At 67.5% G+C, this 23,722-nt stretch overlaps 2 protein-coding genes across 2 annotated transcripts in view; one reads left to right on the top strand and one right to left on the bottom strand.

Moving 5' to 3' along the window:
- AATK (apoptosis associated tyrosine kinase) lies at window positions 1-21,040 on the top strand (the record flags this gene model as incomplete). Its single annotated transcript, XM_082774814.1, has 14 exons — window positions 1-79; window positions 9,797-9,930; window positions 10,796-10,937; window positions 11,836-11,915; window positions 12,213-12,331; window positions 12,777-12,864; window positions 13,063-13,196; window positions 13,864-13,948; window positions 14,588-14,709; window positions 14,889-15,038; window positions 15,191-18,350; window positions 18,456-18,621; window positions 18,724-18,951; window positions 19,147-21,040. 14 exons carry the CDS (start codon window positions 1-3, stop codon window positions 19,173-19,175), a joined length of 4,716 nt encoding a protein of 1,571 aa, XP_082630940.1. The 3' UTR covers window positions 19,176-21,040.
- BAIAP2 (BAR/IMD domain containing adaptor protein 2) overlaps window positions 20,982-23,722 on the bottom strand; it is a gene marked incomplete at its 3' end in the record, with an annotated part of 42,247 nt that continues 39,506 nt past the window's right edge. The window contains exon 15 of the mRNA XM_082774816.1: window positions 20,982-23,209. The remainder of the gene's footprint in view (window positions 23,210-23,722) is intronic.

Below are 23,722 nucleotides of genomic sequence, written 5' to 3'. Positions count from 1 at the left end.
ATGGGCCGCCTCGCCGCCGCTGCCATGTCGGCCGCCTTCCTCAGCCCCAGCCTGGCCTTCAGCTCCCACTTCGATCCCGGTGAGTGCCGCAGCCCCCCCTCCGTCCCGTCCCCCCCCCCCACCACCACACCGCGGGGCCACCCGCCCGCCCTTCGCGGGGCACCGGGAGCCGCGCTCCGTTGCGCACCGCCCCGCATCGCCCCGCATCGCCCCGCATCGCCCCGCATCTCCCTGCATCGCTGCAGCCCCTCCGCATCCCCCCCCCCGAGCAGCCCCGGCTCCCCCCGGCTCCCTCCAGCCCCCCCCCCGCATCCTTGCAGGGGTCCCCTCGCTCCCCTGCGCTACCCGCGCCCCCCGTTCCCACCGTGTGTCCGACCCCCCCCGGGCACCTCCGCATCCCCCGGGCTCGGTTTGCCGGCACCCAGCACCCCGCATCCCGCACCCAGCACCCCGCATCCCGCACCCCGCACCCCCCCGGCCCCCCTCCCGTCCCCACTGCCCGGTGGGTGCCGCTGGGGGCCCCGCTGGGCGGCGATGAATGAAGCGTGTGCCCTCGCCTCCCTCGCCTCCAAATGTCAGTGCGCTGCCCTCCCCTCCCCTCCCTTCCCTTCCCTTCCCCTCCCCTGGCTGTGCCGGATGGAACCGAGCCGCGGGGGCTGCTCCGCGGGGGCGCAGCTCGGCGCAGCTCCCCGAGCGCCGCCGCCGCCACCGGGCGCCGTTGCGGTCCGGGACCGGGGCGCACCGAGGGATCCCCGGGGCCGCGCCGCCCCCGGAGGCACCGGGCAGCTTCCCCACGCCGCCGCCCGCCCGGCCATGCTCGCAGGGAGGAGGAGGAGGAGGAGGAGGACGGAGCCCGGGGCTCAACCCGCAGCCGCCGCCGTGCCGGCTCGGTGCCGGGTGCGCACCGGGAGCCCCCGCTGGCGTTAGGAGGCCGGTGAGGTGCGGGGGGTGTGCGGGGGGTGTGCGGGGCCGTTATGTAAGGCGTCGTGGCGCGGCCTCGCTCGCGCTGCAGCTGCAGGAAGGCTGCGCACAGCGCGGAGCGGGGCTGGCTTTTGTGTGCGCTCGGGGCTGCTGCGGCGCGGGGCTCCGGGAGCCGGGGCGCGCAGGCAGCCGGCCCCCGGCCTCGGAGCCCTCCCCGGGGTGGCTCGCGCGTGCTGGGGACACGGGGACACCTTCACGTGTGGGATCTGACCCCCGGGAGCAGGCAGCGGGGTGGCAGCGCCCCAAATCCGCGGTGACCCGCAGGTGCCAGCGCGTTGGCACCGTCCCTTTGTTTGGCAAAGCTGGGGAAGCGGTGCCAGGGCTCGGCACCGAGCACCCGCTGGCGGCACGACCCGTGCCCTCGTGCCTCCAGCAAGGTCCTCGTGCCAAGGAGACCGAGCGCTGCCCTCGCTGGACACGGCTCAGCTCTGGGTGTCAGCACCGGGCTGCACAACCCGGCCACAACGCGTCCCCCTCGTCCCCTCCTCGCATTTGGGCTGTGCACACCCCCTGCTCGCCGGGAGCGGGGTCCGGTGGCTGCCAGGGGCTGAGGCCGTGGAGGGATTTCATAGAATCCTCGAATCTCCTGAGCTGGAAGGGATATTTCGACGTGAAGCAGCCCGGGATTTACCCGGCCGGGTCTCTGCTGGCGGAGACTTGGTTCGCAGCCTGCTCGGTATTGATTTGTGTTAGGGAGGAAACCTCTTTTATTTGCATCTAAAATGTGGCAGCGCTGGGAATGAAGATGTATTTACTGTCCTCGTCCTTCGGTATGATTTTTCTCCGGGTTTTCTCCAAGCGCCCAATTTGCCATGCTAATCCCGTCAACCTGGGGATTTGCAGGGCACGTTTGATTTAAAAATCCTCCTGCAGGAAGGTTTGCTGTCGCTGCCTATCGCCATGCTGCGGAGCGCGCTCCCGAATCCGGGACTCTGCTGCTGCTGCTACGACTGACACCCACGATTACCGTCAGGGAAAGGAATTAAAGGGGGGAAAAAACGTATCCTCTGCTTCACGGGCTTGTCATCTTGGGTGTTTGGCAGCACCTCCTGTCTGCGCGGCGGCCCTGATTTTCCTGCTGTTTGCTGGTGCCTGCACGGAGCAGGGGGAAGCGCTTGGGGGGCACAGCTTGGCACAGCAGGCAGGGGACAGGGCCCTGAGGGGACCTGTGGGGACAGTGCAGGGACGGTGGTGGCACCTGCTCCATCCTCAGCTTGTGCCATCGGTGGGGCTGCTTGGCTGCGCCCTGCCAGGCTGTGCTGGTGCCCGGTGCTGCTCTAGGGGCCAGATGCTCCCCCTCTCATCCCAGTACTGGGGGCTCAGGGAGGGGTCCCAGTTCCTCCTCCTGCTGGTTTCCCGTCTCTCTTCACCCATCCGCAGCCCAGAGCTGGGGATGCCCTCGCCTGGTGCCCGGGGAGCTGGATCAGGGCTGGTGCCGGAGCTGGGCTCCCACCAGGGTGACCACACCGTGGCCGGGAGCATCGCCGCACCCCTGCCTGTCCTGACCACCACGTCCCCGTTTGTTTTGAGGCCACAGAAGCTCCCACCCTCTCACCATGAAGTCTGTGGCAGCTCCGGCAGTGACGTGAGGATGTCCCCCCCCCAGCTCCCCGCCTGCCCCCAGCTCTGCCGCTGCCCCGGCTCCCAGCCTGGACTTCCCCGTCTCAGACCGAGGAGCACGAAATTTTGAAATCGTGAGAAACGTCCCCTCTTCCCCTGCCCAGATCTCTTCTTCCCCTTTTCTTTCCGAGCAGCGCAGTGACGGCTTTTTAATAACGGAAGAGCAAGCGGAACCGCTGGGTGCAGGGCCCCAGTTGGCGTGCTGGGAGGCACTGGGCTGCTGTGGTGGGCAGCACCGGGGCCGTGCTGGGGCTGCTCCATGCCCATGGGGCTGCCGGCACCATCGGTGCCCCACGGCCGTGCCCTGGCACCGTGTGAGCCCTGGGACGGCTCCTTTTGCCCCCCACCCCGCTGGGAGCTGCGTGCCACCCGCGTGGGGATTCAGCGGGCGCTCCGAGCGTGGCCGTGCAACCCGAGGGGAGCAGGGCAATTGGGGTCCTGCTCCTGGCCCCCACATGTGTCAGGGCAGTGAGGGCTCAGGGGGACTCTCCGCAGCCCCCAAAACATGGGTGCGTGCTGCAGCCCCCTGCCCCAATGACAGAGGGCTGGGGCAGCACCAGGAGCCCCAAATCCCCCCTGGCTTTGCCCGATGCTGGGGGGTGAGGGCAGGAGGGGGGGTGCCTCAGGGGACGCCAGGGGGACGTGGGGCAGGGAGCTGAGCCTTGGGGTGAAGGCGGCTGCTGCGGGGGCAGCGTGACACCCGGCACAGGCTGCACCTCTCCTCCAGGAGCCGGTGCGTGGAGGGTGTCAGCGGCACGGGGCCGTGTCCGTCCGTCCTTCCGTCCGTCTGTGGAGGCCAGGGTGAGGGGCTGGCAGCGAGGAGCCCCCCCCCAAGCCTCGCAGCTGGGCTGTCGCCGGCAATGGCGTTCGCGCAGCACCGCAGTGCAGCAGGGCAGCTGGGCCCCGCGCTGCGGGAGGACGGAGCCAGCCGGCAGCGCCGCTCCCCCGGGGGTGCCCGGTGGCTCTCAATCTCTCTCTCTTTCTCTCTCCCCCCCCTGCCTCCCTTTCTTTCCCCTCCTTCCCTTTCTCGGCTTGCTGCTCCCTCCCCGCCCCGCGCGCTCGGGTGATTCCGTTCTGGATGGCGATACGGATCCCTGTCAAAGCCAATTAGGAGAAATTAATACACCGAGGCTGAAAGGGCTCCGATCGCGGCGGTGACTCACGGGCTCCCTGCCCAGCTCTCCCCGTCCGGGGGACGCGAGGTGCCAGCACCGGGGACGTGGGGCAGAGCTGGCACCGAGCTGCAGGCACGGCCCCGGTGGTACTGGGGGGGGGGCTGCGTTTGGCTGGGGTCTCCTGGTGCTGTGCCGTGTCCTGCCCCGTGGCCGGGCTGTCAGAACGGTGTTTTGCACCTCCCAGCCTTTGCCTCGTTTGTTTCCCGTGCTCCTTTTGAGCCCTCGCTGATTCCTGGGGCTGGAAAATCCCCGCCAGGTCGGGCTCCTCTCGCGCCCTGGTCCCAACGTGTCATCACCATGGGTGATGCTCATCCCACGTCTGTGCCTGCCCTTACCCCATGCGGCTCTGGAAGCCCAGCCCGAGCTTGTGAGGGCGCTGGGAGCTGTGGGGTGGGGGTCCCGGCCGTGCCCTGCAGCTGCTCGTGGTCTCTGCTCCCCTCTGACAGCCCCATCCCCAAAAAGACCCCATCCTTTTGGGGCCAGGCTGAGCCGTGGGGACCCTGCGGGGCGCAGCCTGGAGCAGCTCCTGGACGGGGCAGCCCCGGGGAGGCCGGAGGGCGCCGGGGCTCACGAGGGAGGGAGGGCAGCCGTGCTGACACAGCGTGCCTGGGGACAGCAGAACAAATCTCCTCTGGGCATTAATCTCCCCGAAGGCCCTGAGGAAGCCTTGTCTGAGCGTGCTGCTCGGCTCTTGTAGGGCAATTACTGCTCCAACGGCGTTTGGCATCGCCGGAGCTCAGAACCAGGGACCAGCCTGAGCGTGCCGGGCTCCTTGGGGCAGCCTGGAGGGGGGTCTCCATCCCAAAGGGCGGCCGCATTGGGTGGCACGGGGTGCTGGGGGCTGCTGGAGCCGCTGCTCAGTGGGGCTGGGGGCTTGGGGGGGTGCTGGGGCTGGCCGAGGGGACTGGGGCGCGTTGGGCAGCACTGTGAGGGTTTGGCTGCCGGAGGAAGCAGGAGCAGGTTCAGGATTTCCTGCAAGTGGCCGTGCCTGCAGCAGGGACGAGGGGAGCGAGCGCCGGGGGCCAGAGGCCCCGTTTCCGTCCCCTCGCCTCTCCCAGCCGTGGCCGCTGCCCTCCCTCGCCGCCTGCTGCTGTGTTTGTTTCAATGCTGGAGCAAAGGAAAGTTCTGGTGTGGGGGCAGGCAGTGAGTGGGGTGCAGGGAGAGGGGGACCCTGGGGCTGCGGGGGCTGCGCACCCCCAGTTGGCCCCGAGTGGCCATCCTGCTCCTGCTCGCAGCATCCCCGACACCCCGCGGGGCACCTGGGGCTGCGTGATGCCAAAAATGCTTGCTGAAATCCCATCCCGTTAATTTTCGGGGTCTCTTCCCCTTGCCCGCTGCAGCCGGAGCTGTTTGGAGACCTGTGGGAAGGGGCTGGAGGAGCTGGGGGAGGCGTCGCGCAGCCGAGCGCTCCGAAACTGGGGCAGGCAAAGGGAATCTCCCCAGGGCCAGGCACAGCGCATGGCATCGGCCCTAAAAATCAGCAGGACCCTTCCCTGTGGCTGGGGGTGGGCAGGGACCCCCTCTGTGTGCCCCAGCCCCCAGCCCCTGCCTTTTTTGCCGGGGCATCCCCGGGTGTCCCCGAGCCATTGGGGCCGCCTGGTGCTGCTCCCAGCCAGAGAGGTCAGAGGCACGTGGGGATGCGCTCGGCTTCAGCCTCTTGCAGGAGCCCTGCTCGCCTCTGTCGCCCGTTTTTGGAGCTGAAGCTGCTTGTTTCATAACGTCGCCGAGCATTTCTGATAAAAATAGGCTGCCCCGCTCCACGCGGCTTCGCTCCCGCCGTTACGTAAAGGCTGCTTCGCCGGCTGCTGGGAGCCTGCTCCTGGCCTTGCTCGTGGTGCTGTGCCCGTGGTGCCGTGCTCATTGTGCCGTGCCCACGGTGCTGTGCCCGTGGTGCTGTGCCTTTGGTGCTGTGCTCATGGTGCTGTGCCTTTGGTGCCGTGCTCGTGGTGCTGTGCCCACGGTGCCGTGCCCATGGTGCCATGCCCACGGTGCTGTGCCTGTGGTGCCGTGCCTGTGGTGCCACACTCATTGTGCCATGCCCATGGTGCTGTGCCCACGGTGCTGTGCCCGTGGTGCCATACACATTGTGCCATGCCCACGGTGCTGTGCCCACGGTGCTGTGCCCCTGGTGCCATGCCATGGTGCCCCCCACCAGCACACCCACCCTCGTGGCACCGCGCAGCCCCCTTTGGGCGCAGGGCATGGCGGCAGCGGGCACCCCCCGCGCTCTCCTCCCTCGGGGCAGCGCGGGTGCTGAGCTCTCTCTTGCCACCCATGGTGCAGGGCACGAGGAGCCCTCATCCTGTGCCATCCCCTGGGATTTTGCTTCAGCCACGGCCGAGGGTTTGCTATGAGGGAGCCGGAGCCGGAGCGTCCCTGCCGGCGTGGGAGGCGTTCCAGTGATTGCCTTCAGGCCTGATCTAACACACGGAGCAAGGGAATGTGGTTTAAATCGTCAATTAATCTTGCTCCGTGTGCTTTTTATTTTATTTTTTTTAATTATTATTTTCTCAGAAGAAGAAGGTGGAAGCTGCCCGTGGCTGGCGTGCACCCACTTGAAATGCGGGGCTGCAGCGGGAGCGGCTTTGATGGAGGAACTTGATTTTTTTGTTTCTAAGCACGCTGACGCGCTCGGCGTGTGCACAACAATGCTGCGGCTCGGCCTGCACTTATCGCAGCCCTAATTTTTATTTCATCACGTTAGAAAATGATGGATGATCTTCTTTTTATTTTCCATCTAATTATTTTTTACTGCTAATTCATCCCGAGCTGATAAAACCAGAATGAAGAGGCACGAATCAATCCTTTTAAAACCCTTCTGCGCTGGTTAACTGAGCCCGCGTTAGGAGACGCACACGGGGAGCAGCTCATCGAGGCATGCCTCGCATTTACAATTAAGATCTGGTAAACCCCGGCGATGCTGACGGGGTGGCACTGCTGGGAAAAGGTCTCCAGGGCTGTGTCGGGTGCTGCGCCCTCAATCCCTGGGTTTGGGAGCCAGGGGAGCACTGCCCTGCCTGCGGTTCCTGCGTGGCTGCTGCCGGATCCACGGCTCTGGTGGGTGACCCTGCCCCACCGTGCGCCCGGGTGCCTCAGTTTCCCTCCGGGGCTGCGAGGAGCAGCCTCGTGCCGGCGTGCTAAATGGCAGCGGACGGCTTCTTGCTGCCTGGATGCATGTGGGTGAGCAGAGCGCTCATCCTTTGAGGTGTAAAATTGCTTTCCTGGAAGCTGCCCACAGATCCGGGCCCTTCGTCTGGCCGGGGATTAAAATGTTACCAGGGCCGTGCTTGCGCCGGGAGAGCAGCTTGGACGTGGTGCTGGGTCCTGAGAGTTTGAACCCAGCCCCGCACCCTGCCCGAATCCAGCTCCAAAACCTGCCCCCTGCCCAAATCCGGCCCCAGCACCTGCACCCTGCACCGAATTCAGCACCTGCACCCCACACCCTGCCCAAACCCGCACCCAGCCCTGTACCTTGCACCCTGCCCAAACCCACGCCCAGCCCAGCACCCTGCCCAAATCCAGCCCCAGCACCCGCACCCTGCTCCAACCCGCACCCAACCCTATATCCTGCGATCCCACAAGGGCTCCTGCTCCCCGTTGGCTCTTGTCCCACTCCCTTACACCCAGTGCCGGGGAGGGTCCCTGGGGCAACGGTGGGGTGACAAAAGGGGTCTGAGTGCCGTGGGCAAGGGGTGTCCCCGTCGTTCTCCCCGAGCATCCCCATCCTGCAGGCAGCAGGTCCTCATTCCGTGCTGCAGGTGCCCTGTGGGGAAACTGAGGCACGATAAAGCAGCTCAAACAGCACCTCCAGCAAGGGGCTGGGGGACGGAGAGGGAAGGGGAGGGGGGGTCTTGGCTGTTTGCCCCAGCGGGAAGGGAATGAGCGGGGGGGCGGCCGCTCGGGTGGGACCCCCCTGCTGCCCACGGGGCTGTGGGTGCGGGGCTTTGCGGGGAGCCCCGGGGCTCTCCCCTTCCGCACACGTCAGCCCCGCTCCTCGCCCGCTCTCGCCGGGCAGAGGCGAGCGGCGGCGGCGGCAGCATCCCCGCGCGATGGCTGGCGGAGCGACCGCAGGCGCTGGGCGAACGTGAGTCAGCAAAGGAGCCGGGAAGGGCTGAGCCCTGGGCTGCGGGGCTCAAGGGCTCAAGGGGAGGGGGGCTGCAGGCTTTCCCGGTGCCTTTTGAGAAAGGGATTTTATTTTATTTTTATTTTTTTTATTTTATTTTATTTTTTTTTTTTTTTGGATAGGGGGGTGGGCGATGCAACAGGGCGCGGGGCGCAGCAGCGCGGGCAGAGCTGAGCCCCCACGGGTGCCGTGGTGCCACGCTGGGGGCTCTGCTGAGTGTCACCCCCCTGTCCCCTGCTGTCCCCCCCCAGCGTGGGGCTGGGGGCTGCGTGTTGCCTGCCTTGTGGGCAGCCCTGGAGCATCCCCGCTCAGGGGCTGCCCCCCCAGTGATGCAGCAATTCCCGCTGCCTTTCCCGGCCAGGCTGGGGGTGCACCGAGCTGGCTGCTCTCAGCGTGACCCCCGTGGCAAGGCTGGGCTGTTGGGGGGGGAGAGCTGTGGCTGGGAGGGTCCCGCAGGACCCCCGTGGCCTGGAGTGGTGAGGGGGGGTTCATGGAGGTGCCAGAAAGATGTGCAGGGCTCCCAGCCCTCCTGGGGGGCTGGTGACCCCCCTCCTGCCCCTGAGTGGCCCCCCAGCCCCAGCTCTGCCCCCCCCCAGGCTGCTGGTGCCCGGCCTTGGTGCAGGGGCTGCACGGTGCCAAGGCTGGGGAGGGATTGAGGCCGGTCACAGCTCCCACACAGCCAGTTGTGCAGGTGGGGAAACTGAGGCAGGAGCGGGCGGCCCCCCCCCACGCCTTGTTTTTTGGGCTGGTTCATCCAAAAAGCTCCATTTCCCGAGCTGTGGCCTTGGGGCGGCTCAGCTGACGGTCCCTGCTGGAAAGGCTTCTGTCGCCGCGCTCCGCTCCCCTGTCGGCGTTCAAAAGGCTCTGCTGGGTGAGTCATTTTCTCTCTCTCGCTGTCCCACTATCCAAGGAAAATGGTGACATTCGCTGTACAAAGTGTGTTCACCATGGAAACGGGCTGAAAGCAGAGAGAATGCCACCCCCGGCTCCTCCCAGGTTTCGGCTGTGCATCGCCGAGCCTCAGAAGATGGCTCTGGGGCTCCCTCGGCGAGCACCGACCCCGACACCAGCTCCGGGCCGGCCGCGCTTCGAGGGCACGGGGCCAGCCCTGGAGTGGCCGTGCGGGGCGAGCGGGGCCATCCCCAACCCTCCTGCCCTTCAGGTGCCTCCCCAAGGGCACGCGGTGCGGGGGCAGAGCTGTGCCGATGGTGCCAGCCCCGCTCCCTGCCCGGCGTGGTGCTGAGCCCAGCACGGTGAAGGTTTGGGGTCGGTGATGGCACAGCCCCGGGGCACGGGGACGCGCTCGGTGGTGCCGCTGCGGGTTTTTTTTGCTTCCTCCTGCCACAATCCGCCGGTTGTTCGGGAGGCTCTGGGCAGAATAGTAATGTGGCAGCTGCCTGGCCGCGGGCGCACCGAGGGCTGGCAGCTGAGGGGACGTGGTGCGGGCTGAGCCCCGCGGGGTGGGAGGCAGGATTTGGGGTTTCTGTGCCGGGAGGTGTGCGGGGAGCATCCCCGTGCCCCATTGGATGTGGTCTGGGGTTGGTGTGGGGTTTGGGGAGATGGGGCTGGGGCTTGCCCGGTGGTGTTTGCCCCCTGATGGAGCCGGGCAGGGCGCTGGGAGCTGTTGGTGCCAGCAGGAGCAAGGGTTTGGGAAGGCAGGGGGGGACCTGGGACCCCCAGGCTGGTGCATGGGGTGTCGTTGCCACCATGCGGGTACCATGCATGGGGTCTCTGCCCTGTCCCCCTCCGTGCAGGCTGCCTGCGGGGTCCTGCCTCAGCCCTGGGTCCCCCCGTGCGCTCCCCTCCCTCTCCTGGCCCTGAGCCGGGGGCTCAGCAGTGCTGACCCGGCCTCCCTGGTCCATCTCCTGACCCCACAACACCCCCCCTGTCCCCGCAGACGGCACCCCCCTTAGCGAGCTCTCCTGGTCCTCCTCGCTGGCTGTCGTGGCCGTTTCCTTCTCCGGGCTCTTCACCTTCATCTTCCTCATGTTGGCCTGCCTGTGCTGCAAGAAGGGAGACATCGGCTTCAAGGTGAGCACCGGGGGGGGATATTAGGGGTGGGCAGGGGGGGCCAGGCTGCTGTGCAGCCCCCGTGCATCCCCCCGGGCTCAGCATCACCGTGGGCCGTATCCTGACCCTGCGCCGCACGGTGCCGGGATGCTGCAGGGCTCAGCATCTCCTCAGGTCGTATCCTGACCCCCCCCCTGGGCTCCCCGCTGCACGGGGCCAGGCCATGGCATGGTTAAGGGCCGGTCGCAGTCCCACCCGCACGCCCCCGGGGTGGGAGGCACCCTGAACTCACAGGCACAGAATGTGCCGAGAAACACTTTTCCCTAATTGCTGGCATTTTTGTGGAGGCTTGCGGGCGCCCGCGGCAGGAGGGGGGTCAGGCATGGAGGGAGGGGGGACGCACGCTGGGGCCCGTTGTGTAACCATCCCACACCGTCCTGAGCACCTCTCCGTGCCGCAGGGGAACAATGAGCCCCCTCGTGCCCCCCTGCCGGCTATATAGGGGCGCCGAGCCGCCGCCGGGCACTGCCCGTGCCCGGTGGGTTGTGGTGCACGGCACCCCGGGGTGCAGCGCTGCCGGCGGCGTTGGCAGCACCATGAGAGGCAGCGGGGCCGGGGCAGGGCGATGCTCACCCTCGCCTACCTGCTCGCCAAGGCGGCTTTTGGGAGCCAGGCGCTGGATGGGTGCCGCCACCAGGTATTGGGGCTGGGGGCTGGGGCAGCGCCTGGTGCTGGTGCTGGGGGAAGCTTCTTGGGGTCTCCGTGCACGGGGCTGTGCGATGCGCAGGGGGTGTGGGGCAGGCTGCGGGGAGCCCACAGGGTCAGTTGTCTCTGCTCGGTGTGTGTCCCCCCCATCCCCTGCGCGCCCCCCTCCGCCCCGGCCCAGGAGTTTGAGAACGCCGAGGGGGACGACTACGTGACGGAGTTCTCGGCCCAGGGCTCGCCTGCCCCACAGCATGGCCCCGAGGTTTACATCCTGCCCCTCACCGAGGTCTCGCTGCCCATGGCCAAGCAGCCGGGGCGCTCAGGTAAGCCGAGGGGTGGGCACCGGGACTCCCCCCTGTGCGCCCTGACCCTGCACCGCCGTGCCGTGGGGTGGGCACGGGAAGGGTGACCCCAGCCAAAGGGTTTGGCAAAAGGGTTTGGCCAAAGGGTTTAACCAAAGGATTTAGCCGAAGGGTTTAGCCAAAGCAGCTCCCGGGCGAGGGGGGGGGATTCCGAGGCCCCTCTTTGCAAGGCAGCACCCCAAACCCTCTCCTGGCACCAAGGGGAGCAGCGTGCGTCCCCAGCAGGGTGCAGCGGGACACGGAGTGCCCCGTCCCATGCCATCCACCAGCCCCAGCCCTGCGTAAACAAGGCAGTGAGTGGGAGAGGAATCCAGGGGGGGGCCGGGGGGGGGCTGGGACCGCTGTGCCACAGCCCCCTCGCTCCCATTGTGGCGCTCCCCGGCTCGGAGAATGGCAGCAGTGTGATGGGGCCGGCGCGGTGCGGGGCGGCGCAGCGCGGCCCAACAATGGCCCCATTGCTGCACCCCTTGGCATGGGTGCCTGGGGGGGCAGGACCTGCACCGGGAGGGGGCCGGGAGCAGGGGGGGGGCTAAATGCCAGCGCTGCAGCTCGGCTGCGCTCTGCTCTCCCCATCCCTGGGGAGGAGAAGAGGTGAAGGGACGGTGCCCGGGCACACCGGTGCCCCACATCCCGCAGCTTGCACGGCCCCGAGAGGATGCCCGGCAGGGAGAGCGCCCTGGCTGCGGGGTGCCTGGGGCTGCCACCCCCCACGATGAGGGGACAGCAGCCGGGGACAGCGTGGGGTGGCACAGCGGGGGCACCGGGACTCGGCCGGCACCGGAGGGTAACGGGGAGCGGGCTGAGCGCGGGGGCGCAGGGGTTTGGGGGCGCACGGGCAGCTGGATGTGCCCCTTTACAGTGCAGCTCCTCAAGTCCGCGGACCTGGGGCGGCAGAGCCTGCTGTACCTGAAGGAGATCGGCCATGGATGGTTCGGAAAGGTGAGTGCCAACCCGGGGGGGGCAGAGCCGGGGCCCTGGGGGCACGGGGACGTCGGGACAGTGGGATATCGGGGCAGTGGGATATCAGGATAGTGGGATATCGGGGCAGGGGGATGTCAGGACACCAGGGCACTGGAGCAGGGAGTGTGCTGGATCCGGGGCTGCTCCAGCTCTTGTGCCACGCCAGGACAGGGGCTGCAGGGGGCTGCGTGTGCCCGTCGGGATGCCAAATGTAGGGGTCAGGGCCGGGGATCGCTGGTGAGGATGGAGCGGGACGCCTCTGCCCCTTGCCCCGAGGTGTTCCTGGGGGAGGTGAACTCGGGCATCAGCAGCACCCAGGTGGTGGTGAAGGAGCTGAAGGCCAGCGCCAGCGTGCAGGACCAGATGCAGTTCCTGGAGGAAGCGCAGCCCTACAGGTGGGTGCGGGGTCGCTCCGTGGTGCCGATCCTGCGCCGGGCACATCCCCAAACTACGGGCTGGCCCCCCCCGTGTCACATCTGGCTGAGCAGAGCTGTCACGGGGAAGGTGCTGGGTGCCTGGATGAGCTCTCCATGCAGCACGGCTCCGTCTCGGGGCTCTCTGGCTGCGGGGAGCTGCTGGTGCCCAGCCCCGGCTGCGCTGAGGTCATGGGCACGGAGGGAGGGGGGCACGGAGCCGGCCTGTGCCCTGCGAGAGCTGAACAAATGCCCCTTTGTGGCGTGTCCTGGGGTGCTGGGACACAGTGGTACCCGCTCCCAGCCCTTCCCGTCAGCCCTCGCGCCCCAGGGGGGCCCCCCCAATGCTGCCAACCCCCCCCCCAGCTCCGGCTGGCTCGGCGGCAGCCCCGCGGTGCCGACGTGCCCCTCGCTCTGCCCCTCGCAGGGCTCTCCAGCACACCAACCTGCTGCAGTGCCTGGCCCAGTGCGCCGAGGTCACCCCGTACCTGCTGGTGATGGAGTTCTGCCCGCTGGTGAGTCCCCCCCATGTCCCCAGGGAGCCACCGCGGGGCCGTGGCTAGCCTCTGTGGCCACTCGAGCTGCCGAACGGCGTGCCATGGTGGCGGGGAGGCACGAGGCACGGCTCTGCCAGGCTTGGCACGGCTCAGCCGAGAGCAGAGCCAGCCGCTGGGGCAGGAGGGCAGCGGGGTGACGGTGGCACCGCCCCGCAGGGTGACCTGAAGGGATACCTGCGGAGCTGCCGGGGGGCCGACACCATGGCCCCCGACCCGCTGACCCTGCAGAGGATGGCGTGCGAGGTGGCCTGCGGCGTCCTGCACCTGCACAGGAACAACTACATCCACAGGTAGGCTGCCTGGGGGGGGGTGGGGATGGGCTTGGGCAGCCCCCCCAGGACGCCGGCGTCCCCCCAAACCTCTGCTCCTCCTGCCCAACAATATCCTGGTGCTGAGTGAGTTGCACACGGAGACTCCAGCATCAGTGATTTTGTTGAGGAAGGGGAGCGCTGCCGTCGGGGCCACCCCACCCGAGCCGGGCTGCTCGGGTGCAACCCTGCGAGCGATGCTGTGGCTGGAGGGAGGGTCGTGGGGGGCATGGCTGTGCTGGATGGGGGGGGTCCTGCGGGCATCCCAGCCTCGGTGGGCCCTGCGGCACCTGGGGGGGGGTCTCCCCATGCGGTCCTGGTGTGCGCCCCAGCTGCGCGCACCCCCTCCAGGGCTGGTGCCAGCAGGGGTAGGAGGTGCCCGGGCGTGCATTGCTCGGGGAGCCTGCTTTCTGCTCGGCTCAGCGCCTGACGGATGGACGGATGGACAGAGGCACAGCTGGGGCGCAGCGCAGGAATTCCTGCTGTGCATTTGCTGCCTGGTTTTATCGGCACGCCCGGCGCTTGGCCGCCGCGCAGCCACCCCCCTCCTGCTCCCGCTCCTGCTCCCCGCTCACGGTGCTGCTCGGGGTGCCCCGTGTCCCCCCGCTACCCCCTGAGGGTGGTGACAGCGCCGAGGTTTGCTTGGCAGCGACCTGGCCCTGCGGAACTGCCTGCTGACCGCCGACCTGACCGTCAAGATCGGGGACTACGGGCTCTCGCACTGCAAGTACAAAGTAAGGCTGGTTTGGGTGAGCAGGGGGCAGTGCTCAGTTTGGGGGGGTGCTCAGGGACCTGCTGTGCGCACACACAGCTCTGCACACACACACACACCCCTCTCCAAACCTTCCCTGCCGTGCCAGGGCAGCCCCTGCCCCGTGCCCTTTGCTGGGGCAGCGGGTGGGTGCTTCCCCCGAGACCACCACCCTGTGAGCAGTGCTCCAGGACCGAGCTGTCCTTGTTGGCTCGTCCCCAGGCAGCCCAAGCTCCGTGGCACGAGCAGGGCTTTGCTCCCAAAAAGTTCCTGGGCTGGATTTTTCCCTTGGAAGCTGCAGAAATGGCAGGGCTGGGGCTGAGAGGCAGAAGGCGAGCAGTGGGAGGAGGCTGGGGGGTCTGCCAGGGGCTCAGGACGGGAAGACAGCGGGAGCAGGAGGAGAGGGAGGAGGCAGAAAGCGGGGGTGACCGGCCTGGAGGAACGGCACGGTGGGGCTGGGGGCTGCAGAGGGAGCAGAGCAGGCGCCGAGGGGCTCGGGGTGAGGTTATGGGGTGGCATAGTGGGTCTGGGGGGGTGTGGGGAGGCTGGCGTGGCGCTGTGGCCGGTCCCTTACGCGTAGGTTTGACGTTCTCTTCTCGTACTGACCCTGCATACTTGGCAGGACGACTACTTCGTGACGGCCGACCAGCTCTGGGTGCCGCTGCGCTGGATCGCCCCCGAGCTCATTGACGAGGTGCACGGCAACCTCCTCATCGTGGACCAGACCAAGGCCAGCAACGTCTGGTGAGCAGGGCAGGGGGGGCACGGGGGGGCTGCTGCCGGCACGGCTCGGTCTAGAGGCACCTGGCACCCACTGACATAAGCAGGACACGCCGGGGTGCATCGTTTGTGTGGCTGCGGGACGGTGGTGGGATTTTTTTTGGGGGGGTCCCCGTGTGCTCAGCATCCTGCCGTGCCCGCAGGTCGCTGGGCGTCACCATCTGGGAGCTGTTCGAGCTGGGCAGCCAGCCCTACGACCACTACTCCGACCGCCAAGTGCTCGCCTACGCCATCAAGGAGCAGCAGCTGAAGCTGCCCAAGCCCCAGCTGAAGCTGTCGCTGGCGGAGCGCTGGTGAGCGCATCCTGCCCCCTTTCTCTCCATATTTCCCCGGGGTGTGGGGGGGTCTTTCTCGGGGTCCACCCCGTGCCACGGCTCCGGCACGGCGAGGCGCTGCTGGGGCCGGAGCAGAGCGGCTGTGCTGAGCCCCCTGTTCGCCACGGCAGGTACGAGGTGATGCAGTTCTGCTGGCTGCAGCCCGAGCAGCGCCCGACGGCCGAGGAGGTGCACCTGCTGCTCTCCTACCTCTGCGCCAAAGGTGCCACGGAGGCCGAGGAGGAGTTCGAGAAGCGCTGGAACTCCATGAAGCCCAACAGCAGCGCCAGCGGCAGCCACCACGGCGCCGAGCTCTCCTCCTTCCCGCTGCTGGAGCAGTTCTCGGCCGACGGCTTCCCCTCGGACGGGGACGACATCCTCACCGTGATGGAGACCAGCCACGGCCTCAACTTCGAGTACAAGTGGGAGCACACCAAGACCGAGCACTTCCAGGCCCCCCTGGGGTCCCTGAGCCCCAGCAGCGCCGCCCGCTACCACGACCTCTACTACCCGGCTGCCTCCGCCGGGCGCCTCAGCCTGGGGGTCTCGCCCTCCTGCTACGAGTGCAAGCAGCCTGGCTGCCCCGGCCTCCCCGCCCCCGGCGTGGTGCCCATCCTGGGCGCCCACAGCCCCTCTCTTGGCAGCGAGTATTACATCCGCATCGAGGGGCCGGCCGAGGGCAGCGGCGAGCTGGACTACGCCATGTGCTCCTACAGCCCCGAGGGCGAGCGGGGCTCCCCGCGGCCCCCGTCCTGCTGGAGACCCCAGGGCACGCGGGGCGGCAGCACCTACGACTCCGACAGCAGCCCCACCGTCTCCCTCAGCATGGAGCCGCTGCTGGGCCACGCGCCGGCGGGCGAAGGCTCGTGGGAGTGCGCTGAGTACTACCCCTACGCCTGCCCGGGGCAGGAGCAGCGCGGCTACGAGCCGTCCCCAGGCCACGGGGCCGAGCGGTACCTGCTGGAGGATGAGCACAACGAGCCGGGCGGCAAGGACTGGCCCGTGCCCGGCTTCCAGCACAGCATCTTCGGCGACCCTTTGGGTGTCTCCCCCTCGGTGAACTGCGCCTACAGCCCCCGGGGGTACGGGCAGCCCCCGGGGCAGAGCGCTGCCCGGCCGGACTGCGTGGCGCTGGAGCTGGGTGACGACAGCCCCCCGGGAGCCCCCCACCCGGAGGGTGCCAGCCCGCCGGCCCCGCAGCAACCCTGGGCCTCCAACAGCTCCTCCAACAACAACATCGGTGGCAGCCCGGCCGCCCGCGAGCCCGGGGACAGCTGGTGCTACCGCCGCATGATCACCTTCCGCGGGCTGATGGCCAAGCCGCTGGGCACCGTGCCGCGCGGCCAGCCCCAGCTCGGGGGGTCCCCACCGGGCCTCGATTTTCGCCGCCCTCGGGGGCAGGAGCAGGCCCCCGGCACGGCCGGCGGCTCCTCCCCGTGCCGCTCGCCCTCCCCGCGGAGCCAGGCCTGGCAGAGCCGTGACTCATCAGCCTCTGGCTGCTCTCAGACGGTGGCGGTGGCGCTGGCTGGCGGCCCCGGCACGCCACGGGGCCCCGGCGCAGCCCCGGCAGCCGTAGCCGGGCCCCAGCCGTGCCCGCAGGATGCCCGCCCGGCCGAGGGCACGGAGGGGAGCAGCCCTGCCCGCAGCCCCGTGCCGTGTGCCACCGCTGCGCTGGGGCTGGGGGAGGCTGCCCCCATGGCTGGCACCGCTGCCCCGAACCCTGGGACCCCCACGGAGCCCGGTGTAGACGGTGCCCAGCCTGCAGCGGAGGCTGCTGAGGCACCGGTGCCCGGGGAGGCGGCTGCGGACAGCGGCACGTGTCCTGCCAGCGACGCGGACAGGACCCCGGACAAGACGTTTTCCAGCGCCAGCTTCCCCGCTGGGGACGAGGGGAGCGACGAGGACACGGCGGAGCTGACCTCCGGCATCTTCACCGACTTCTCCGGGGACTACATGGAGAGGGTGGACATGGCCCCGGCGTTCAAGTCCCTGCAAAAGCAGGTGGGGACGCCGGATTCCCTGGAGTCCCTGGACATCCCCTCCACAGCCAGCTCCTGCGAGGTGTTCAGCCCCACCGCCTTCGCGCCCGCGGGGCAGCCCAAGGCGCTCGACAGCGGCTACGACACCGAGAACAACGAGTCCCCCGAGTTCATCCTCAAGGAGCCCCACGAGCCCCGAGAGCCAGAGGCTTTTGGCCAGCTGGGGAAGCCTCCCCCAGGGCTGCCGGGGGCTGAGGGCGAGGTCCCGGCCCCCGAGACGCGGCTCTCGGCGTCCTTCAGCGCCGAGCTGCACGGCCTCTCCGAGAAGAACCCGTACCGTGACTCTGCCTACTTCTCCGACTACGACACCGAGGCCGAGCGCGGCCCCAAGGAGGACGAGGACAGTGACGGGTCCGAGAGCCTGGAGGCAGAGAAGGAGGGGTCCCAGCCCCACGCACAGGACCTGGGACAAGCCCCCGGGCTGGGCGAGGACCCGCTGCACCCCCCAGGAGCCCCCGGGAGCCCCCCGGCAGCGCCCAGCACAGCGGAGGCATCTGAAGCGCCAGATGTCGGGGTCTCTGCAGGGGACTGGAGGGGGGCAGAGGCTGGGGATGCCCCGGCTGGCCCCACAGCACAAGAGGCTGGCACCGACCTGCGAGCCATGGGGCCAGGCACAGATGGAGACACCCCAGGGGTCTGCAGCGTCCCCCCGGGCTCGGTGCCACCCAAGACTTTCTTCTTGTCCCCAGTGCCAGTGAGCCCCGAGGAGCCAGCACCGGGCAGAGGGACCCCCGAGGCTGAGGGCGTCCCCGGACTGGGGGGGGATGCGGCCGGGGGCGAACAGACTGTGTCCCCCACGCCAGGGCTGGGGGAAGCGGGGCTGTCCCCAGAGGGCACCGGGGTGGGCATCGCCCCCGGAGGGGACGCGCCAGGGGGTCCCAGCACGCCGCTCTCGGGGGGTGAATCACCGGTGCGCTCCCCCCCGGGGCTCTCCCTGCTCCCGTGCGCCCGGGAGCCACGGCCGGCCACCTCGGAGCGCCGAGAGGAGCCGGAGGAGGAGGAGGAGGACACGGAGGACAGCGACGAGTCGGACGAGGAGCTGCGTTGCTACAACATCCAGGAGCAGAGTGAGGAGAGCGAGGAGGAGCCGGCGGCCGTGCCCATCGTGGTGGCCGAGAGCCACAGCAGCAGGAACCTGCGCAGCCTCCTCAAGATGCCCAGCCTGCTCTCCGAGGCCTTCTGCGAGGACCTGGAGCGCAAGAAGAAGGCCGTGTCCTTCTACGACGATGTCACCATCTACCTCTTCGACCAGGTGAGGGCAGGGCCCGGGGAGGGCGCACGGTGGTGGGCACGGCACGGGGGCGCTTTGAGCCCCGGGCTTGCCACCAGCAAGCCACCAGCATCTCCTCCTTCCCAGGAAAGTCCCACGCGGGAGCTGGGCGAGCAGAGCTTCCCGGACGCCCCCGAGCCTTCAGGGCAGCCCCCGGCCAGCGGCAGCCCCACGAGCCCCACGAGCCCCGCCAGCCCCACGGAGAGGCTGAGCGCCTCCGACGACTCCTCGGACGGCAACGCCTCGGAAGAGAGTAAGGGGGACCCGGTGGGGGCAGTGGGGTGGCGGTGGGGCCGGGCGGGTGACCCCCCCTGCGTGGTGGGCTCAGCCCCAGCCCCCTCGCTCTGCGTCACAGGCGGTGGCTTCGAGTGGGACGACGACTTTCCGCTCATGCCGGTGAAGCCGTCGCTGATGTCCTCGCTGTCGGGGACGCCGGCCGAGCCCGACCCCTCCGTCCCCGCGCTGCTGCCGGCCCCCAAGCAGGTGCTGCCCCTCCAGTTCTCCCGTTTCACGGTCTCGCCTGCCCCGGTGTCCCGCTTCTCCATCACCCACGTCTCCGACTCGGACATGGACTCCATAGGAGGTGAGGCCCCGCCGCGTGCCCACCCTGGGGGTCCCCAAGCATCGGGGATCCCCTTCTACCCCGCAGGGCCACCCCTTGCAGCCCGGACACTTGGTGCCCTGTGCCCCCTCGGGGACCAGTCACCCCTGGGCCACCTCATCCCTACGAGCACTGTACCCCGTGCCCTGCTCACGCCGCCTCTCTGCTCCTTTCCAGGCAGCAGCGAAGACGGTGACCGGGAGTGAGCCAGCCTGGGTGCTCAGCTGCTAGCGGCACCGGCACCAGCACCGGCCGGTGGCCACGGAGGACAGGGGCAGAGCCGGAGTGGGACCTGGCCCGGGCTCCCGGCACCGAGCTCCGATTTTTTTTTTTTTTTTTTTAAGGGGATTTGGTCGGAAGGAGTTTGGGTGCTGCTGCTGGTCGGAGCCGGGCACGGCCCGGGGCGAGGCGGTGGGTGCCGGCCGTGCGTGCGTGCGTGCGCGAGCGGATGGCTGCGCGTGTATACATAGATATATATATATAGACATATATATATATAAATTAGAGCATTCACGGGGTAGTGCCCTGACCTTGCTAACATTTGCGGAGTCCCCCCCACCCCAGTGAAGAACCCCCACCCCTTTGGCTTCTCGCCCACGTGTGCTCCCGAGGCGGTGTTTGTCCCCACGTCCCCCCTGTGCCGTGCACCTCGATGTCCCCTCCGTGTCCCTCCCTGCCCGGGCTGGCGCTGGCTCTTGGTGGCTGGGGGGGGGGCTGGGGGGGTTACAGGGGCTGCAGCACGGCTCGAGGGGGCCGGGGAGCTCCCAGCCCTCGCGTTTTGCCTGGTCCTTCTGGGGAGCAGCCCCCGGCGCGGGGAGGGATCCCCCCAGGGGGCTGAGAAGCTGGGGAGGGGGAGCGCCAACCCGACTATTTTTGTATTTAAAGAAAAGGAAAAAAAAAAAACTAAAAAAAAAAACAAAAACAAAAACAAAACTTGCTGTTGACAGAACTCACATTGACGCGGTTTTAAGTTATTGTTGCCAAAGAGATGTAAAGAGTTTGTGGAGGCATTTTGGGGGGGGGGGGGGGGGTCTTGCGGTTTGTTCGTTCAGGGTTTTTTTTTGTTGTTGTTTTCTTTTTTCTTTCTTTTTTTTTTTTTTTTTTTTTTTAAATTCATTTAAGGCTTAGGATAATTGTGCAATTCCAGCTTCCAGAAGGAAATGGGACTAAGCGGAGCTGAGCGAAACCTTGAAATCAGGGCTGTTTCCTTTGGGGCCAATAGACCAAACCCTGAGGTGAGAAATGCCCCCCCCCAGACCCTCCCCAACCCCTCCCCGTGTCCTGCAGCCCGGGCTGGCTGCCGTGGGTGCGTGGGGTGAGTGCACACACGAACACACGCATGCACACACACACACAAATACGCACACGTGTGGCTACGTGCCATGGGATGGGATGGGGGCTGCTTTTGGCCCCGGGGGGGGGCTCGATGCTGCAGCACCAGCCCGTTCCCCAGCACGGCACAGTTAAAATGCCAGGGGGTGAGGCTCAGCCTCGCCGGGCACCGTGTCCCTCCCCACCCTCGCACCTTCTCCAGCCCACCCTGCGCTCGTGCCTGCTGCCGGTGCCACGTCCTTGTCCCCCCAGGGACGAGCGGGGTCCCCAAACCCCAGCCCCAGCCCCGAAGGCCGGGGAGGCTGCGCCTGCCCCGTGCCCTCCCTGCTGCACCTCCCGCAGCCTTCCTAATTTACCCAGCTCAATTAGTGCTTTAATTAAGCGCTTTATTTCAGCTCCAACCCTGCCCTAACCCCCTGTCCCCAGCCATGCCCTAGCACCAGGCTCCCTGCTTTGCAGCCAGGGGTGCTCAGCCCCCTGCCCACCCCCCCAGCCCTCCCGTGTCCCCCCCAGCCCAGGGTTTGGTCTATGGCGTGCGAGGCAGCTGCCTCTGGAGGGCAGCATGAGAACAGAGCTGTGTGCGGGATATTTTTTTTAAAACAGAAAGGCGATTATTACATTGTATATTTTACCAATACGGGTCATAACTGCTGTATTTTTTAATCAGTGCTGATTTCCATACAGCTCCCAGCATGCGTGTCAAACATCATCGGGCCAATAATAAAGTTTTTAAAATATCCTTAAGCCGTTTGCTGCCCGCATCATTCCCCGGCAAGCACGAAGGGGCCACGCTGGGGGCCGCGGGGCCGGGGGCTGCTCTGGATTTGGATGAGGTGTGGGCACTGGAGGGCTCCGGAGCCCCCCTGCTAAGGAAAACACGGGGTACCTGGTGGTGTGTGTGTGGGGGGGTGAATTTTATTGCTCATAAATTACTTTTTTCATAAAAAATTCTTTCAGGTTACATCTTGCAGGTGCCACCAAGCCAGGAGGTGCAGCGAAGCCCCGGGGGGGGCGGCAGCTGCTGCTGTGGGGCTGGAAGAGGACGACGTGGGGCCTGCAGCGAGGTGGAACCCGGGGCTGACCCCTGCTTGGCCACGAGCCCCCAGCCCTATCCTGTGGCCCTGCGCCCCAGCAGAGCCCCTTCCCCTTGCCCCCGTCTGCCTGTGGCTTTCACCTCAACTGGTGCCCCCCCAGCTCCTGTGGGACCCCAAGAAGGCACGGCGATGGCTGGCACCGCGTGGCTGCCCCCAGCTCCCAGCTGATCTCCCCCCACCTGTGGCACAGGCATGGACAGGAGGCTCTGCACAGCCCCGGCACTGCATTTTGGGGTGTTACTGGTTTGGACACACTTCGGGCCAAGGTGGTGGCAGCTTCCCACGCACGTTGTGGCGGCCGCGGAGCTGGAGGTGAGCACCCCGGGGATGCGCAGCAGAGGAAGCAGGAGGTGGGCTCTGGTGAGCGGGGTGCTGGGGGCTGTGGTGGTGCACAGCCTTGCAGAAGACACAGCACCGTGGCCAGGAGAGAAGCGTGCCCTGGGGAGCAGACAGAAGCCGGCTGGTCCCAGGAGAATGCGCTCTGTGCCGGGGAACTGCCGCACATCGGAGGGGCACAGCAGCAACCGAGCCTAACTGGGAAGCAGCCCTAAAGTGGAACCCGCAGACAGCGGCCGAGGCATCCGGGTCTCTTTGCTACCTGGGCTAAACCTACTGTCAAAGCAACCGCCGAGGGGGTCCTCTGAGCTCTAGCAATGAAAAAGTGCAAAAAGGCAACGAGAGCGGGAGGCAGGAGCGCAGGGCACTGCCCCGCTGGTGCCAGCCGCAGGCACCCGGCTGCAGGCACAGCGAAGATGCAAATCCTGCCTGGAAAACCCATTTGGGCAGCATACCCCGGTCCCACAGCAGCTCCTGCTCCTCCTGTGAGGAGATTGGGGGCTGGGGGGGTGGTTCGGGGCAGGGTGCCCCCTCCTGCCGGCAGCTCTGCGCCGCCAGCGCCGTGCAGCGCGCTCGCTCGTGGGCGCGCACCCTAGCAGTAAGCTCAGCGAGTACACGTGTGTATATATCGGGCTCATGCAGCCTTGGAAGAGAGGAAGGGAAACCAGCAAAGCAAGAGGGCTCAAGGGGCGAGCCTGTAGGGGAGCGCTCCTTCAAACACCGGGTGCCCCGTGGCCTGGGCGCTGCAGCCACCCCAGGCACCCATCCGCGGAGCCCGCCCCTCCTCAAGTATTTTCCTAGCTTATATCTTACAGCAGTACCGTGACACCCCCTGTGCACGCTGCCGTGGTGCTGCAGCAGCTCCAGGAGCAGTGGCCGGCCCCGTCCCCAGGCTGCAGCCCTGGCACCAGTGGCCGAGGTCCCGCAGGAGGCCGGGCACCGGCTGTGGGGCTCAGCTCCCCTTGGATTATGTGGGGCCGGGGCTCTCCTGCCTTCCTGAAGGCACCCACCCAGCCGGGGGGGCCCCATCTCCCCTCTGCCACTGCTGCTGCACCCCGGAGAGCAGGGAGCCCTCAGGGAGCTGCCAGCTGAGGCCGTTCTCCCCAGCCCTGCGATCTGCTGCTAATCCTGGAAGCAAACCTGGCTACGGGAGAGGTGCCGAGAGCGCCGCGCTCCCGTCTGCACAAGCAGGGGTCGGGGCAGGGGCTTAGGGTTGAACCCTCCGCCCCCGCGAGGAGGAAGGATGTAGAGAAGGGCGAGAATCAGGGCACTAGCTTTAGCCTTTGGCTTTGGAAGCAGCAGGATTAAATAAACTCTGCCTAAAAGTGAAGTTCTGGGGAGGGCAGACATGCACCGGGCGATGAGGAGGCGGCGTGTGCCACCCGGCACGGCGGCAGCGCTCCCGGCATCAGCTGATGAGCGGAGCCGAGCGGTCGTTCGTCACGGTCGGCTTCAGCTGGACGTTGGCAAAGGGGTTTCTGCAGGGAGAGAGGAGGGCAGAGTTTAGCAGAGGCTCTCCCCGTGCAGGTAAGGGAGCCTGCGAGGACGGGGCAGCGAGCGGTGACCTTGGCGAGACCCCAAAAGCTCTGGCTGAGGAGGCGAGGCTGCAGCAGGCTCCGACGGCTGTGGCCGGAGCCCCGCGCACCCCCTGTGGCCGTGGGCGAGCCGTGGGTGCCTGTGGCCCTGCTCCCCTCCACCATCCCGGCCTCGGCAGCATTTCTGAAGTGGTGAGGCTGGAACTGCTCTGCCCTGCCCAGCCCCTCGCCGAGATGTCCCCAAGACGAGCCGGCGAGGTCGGTCAGCGCGGGATTTTCTCCTACCTTGCTTTTCAGCAGTAACCAAGCCGGGCTCTTCCAAAGGGAAAAACCAGGGACGCGTGCAGGGAGCTGGGGGTGCTCAGCCCAGGGTGCACAGAAGCAGGAGAAGCTGCTCCAGCCCCCTGGGCACCTCCTGCGCAGGGGAGCCCTGAGGCAGCTGCAACATGCACGGGG

This window comes from Aythya marila, assembly GCF_965140915.1.
Source record: "Aythya marila genome assembly, chromosome: 18".
In the NCBI taxonomy this organism is placed as follows: Eukaryota; Metazoa; Chordata; class Aves; order Anseriformes; family Anatidae; genus Aythya; species Aythya marila.
Note: the sequence above shows the minus strand (reverse complement) of the source record. Positions and strands in the feature narration are given on the sequence as shown.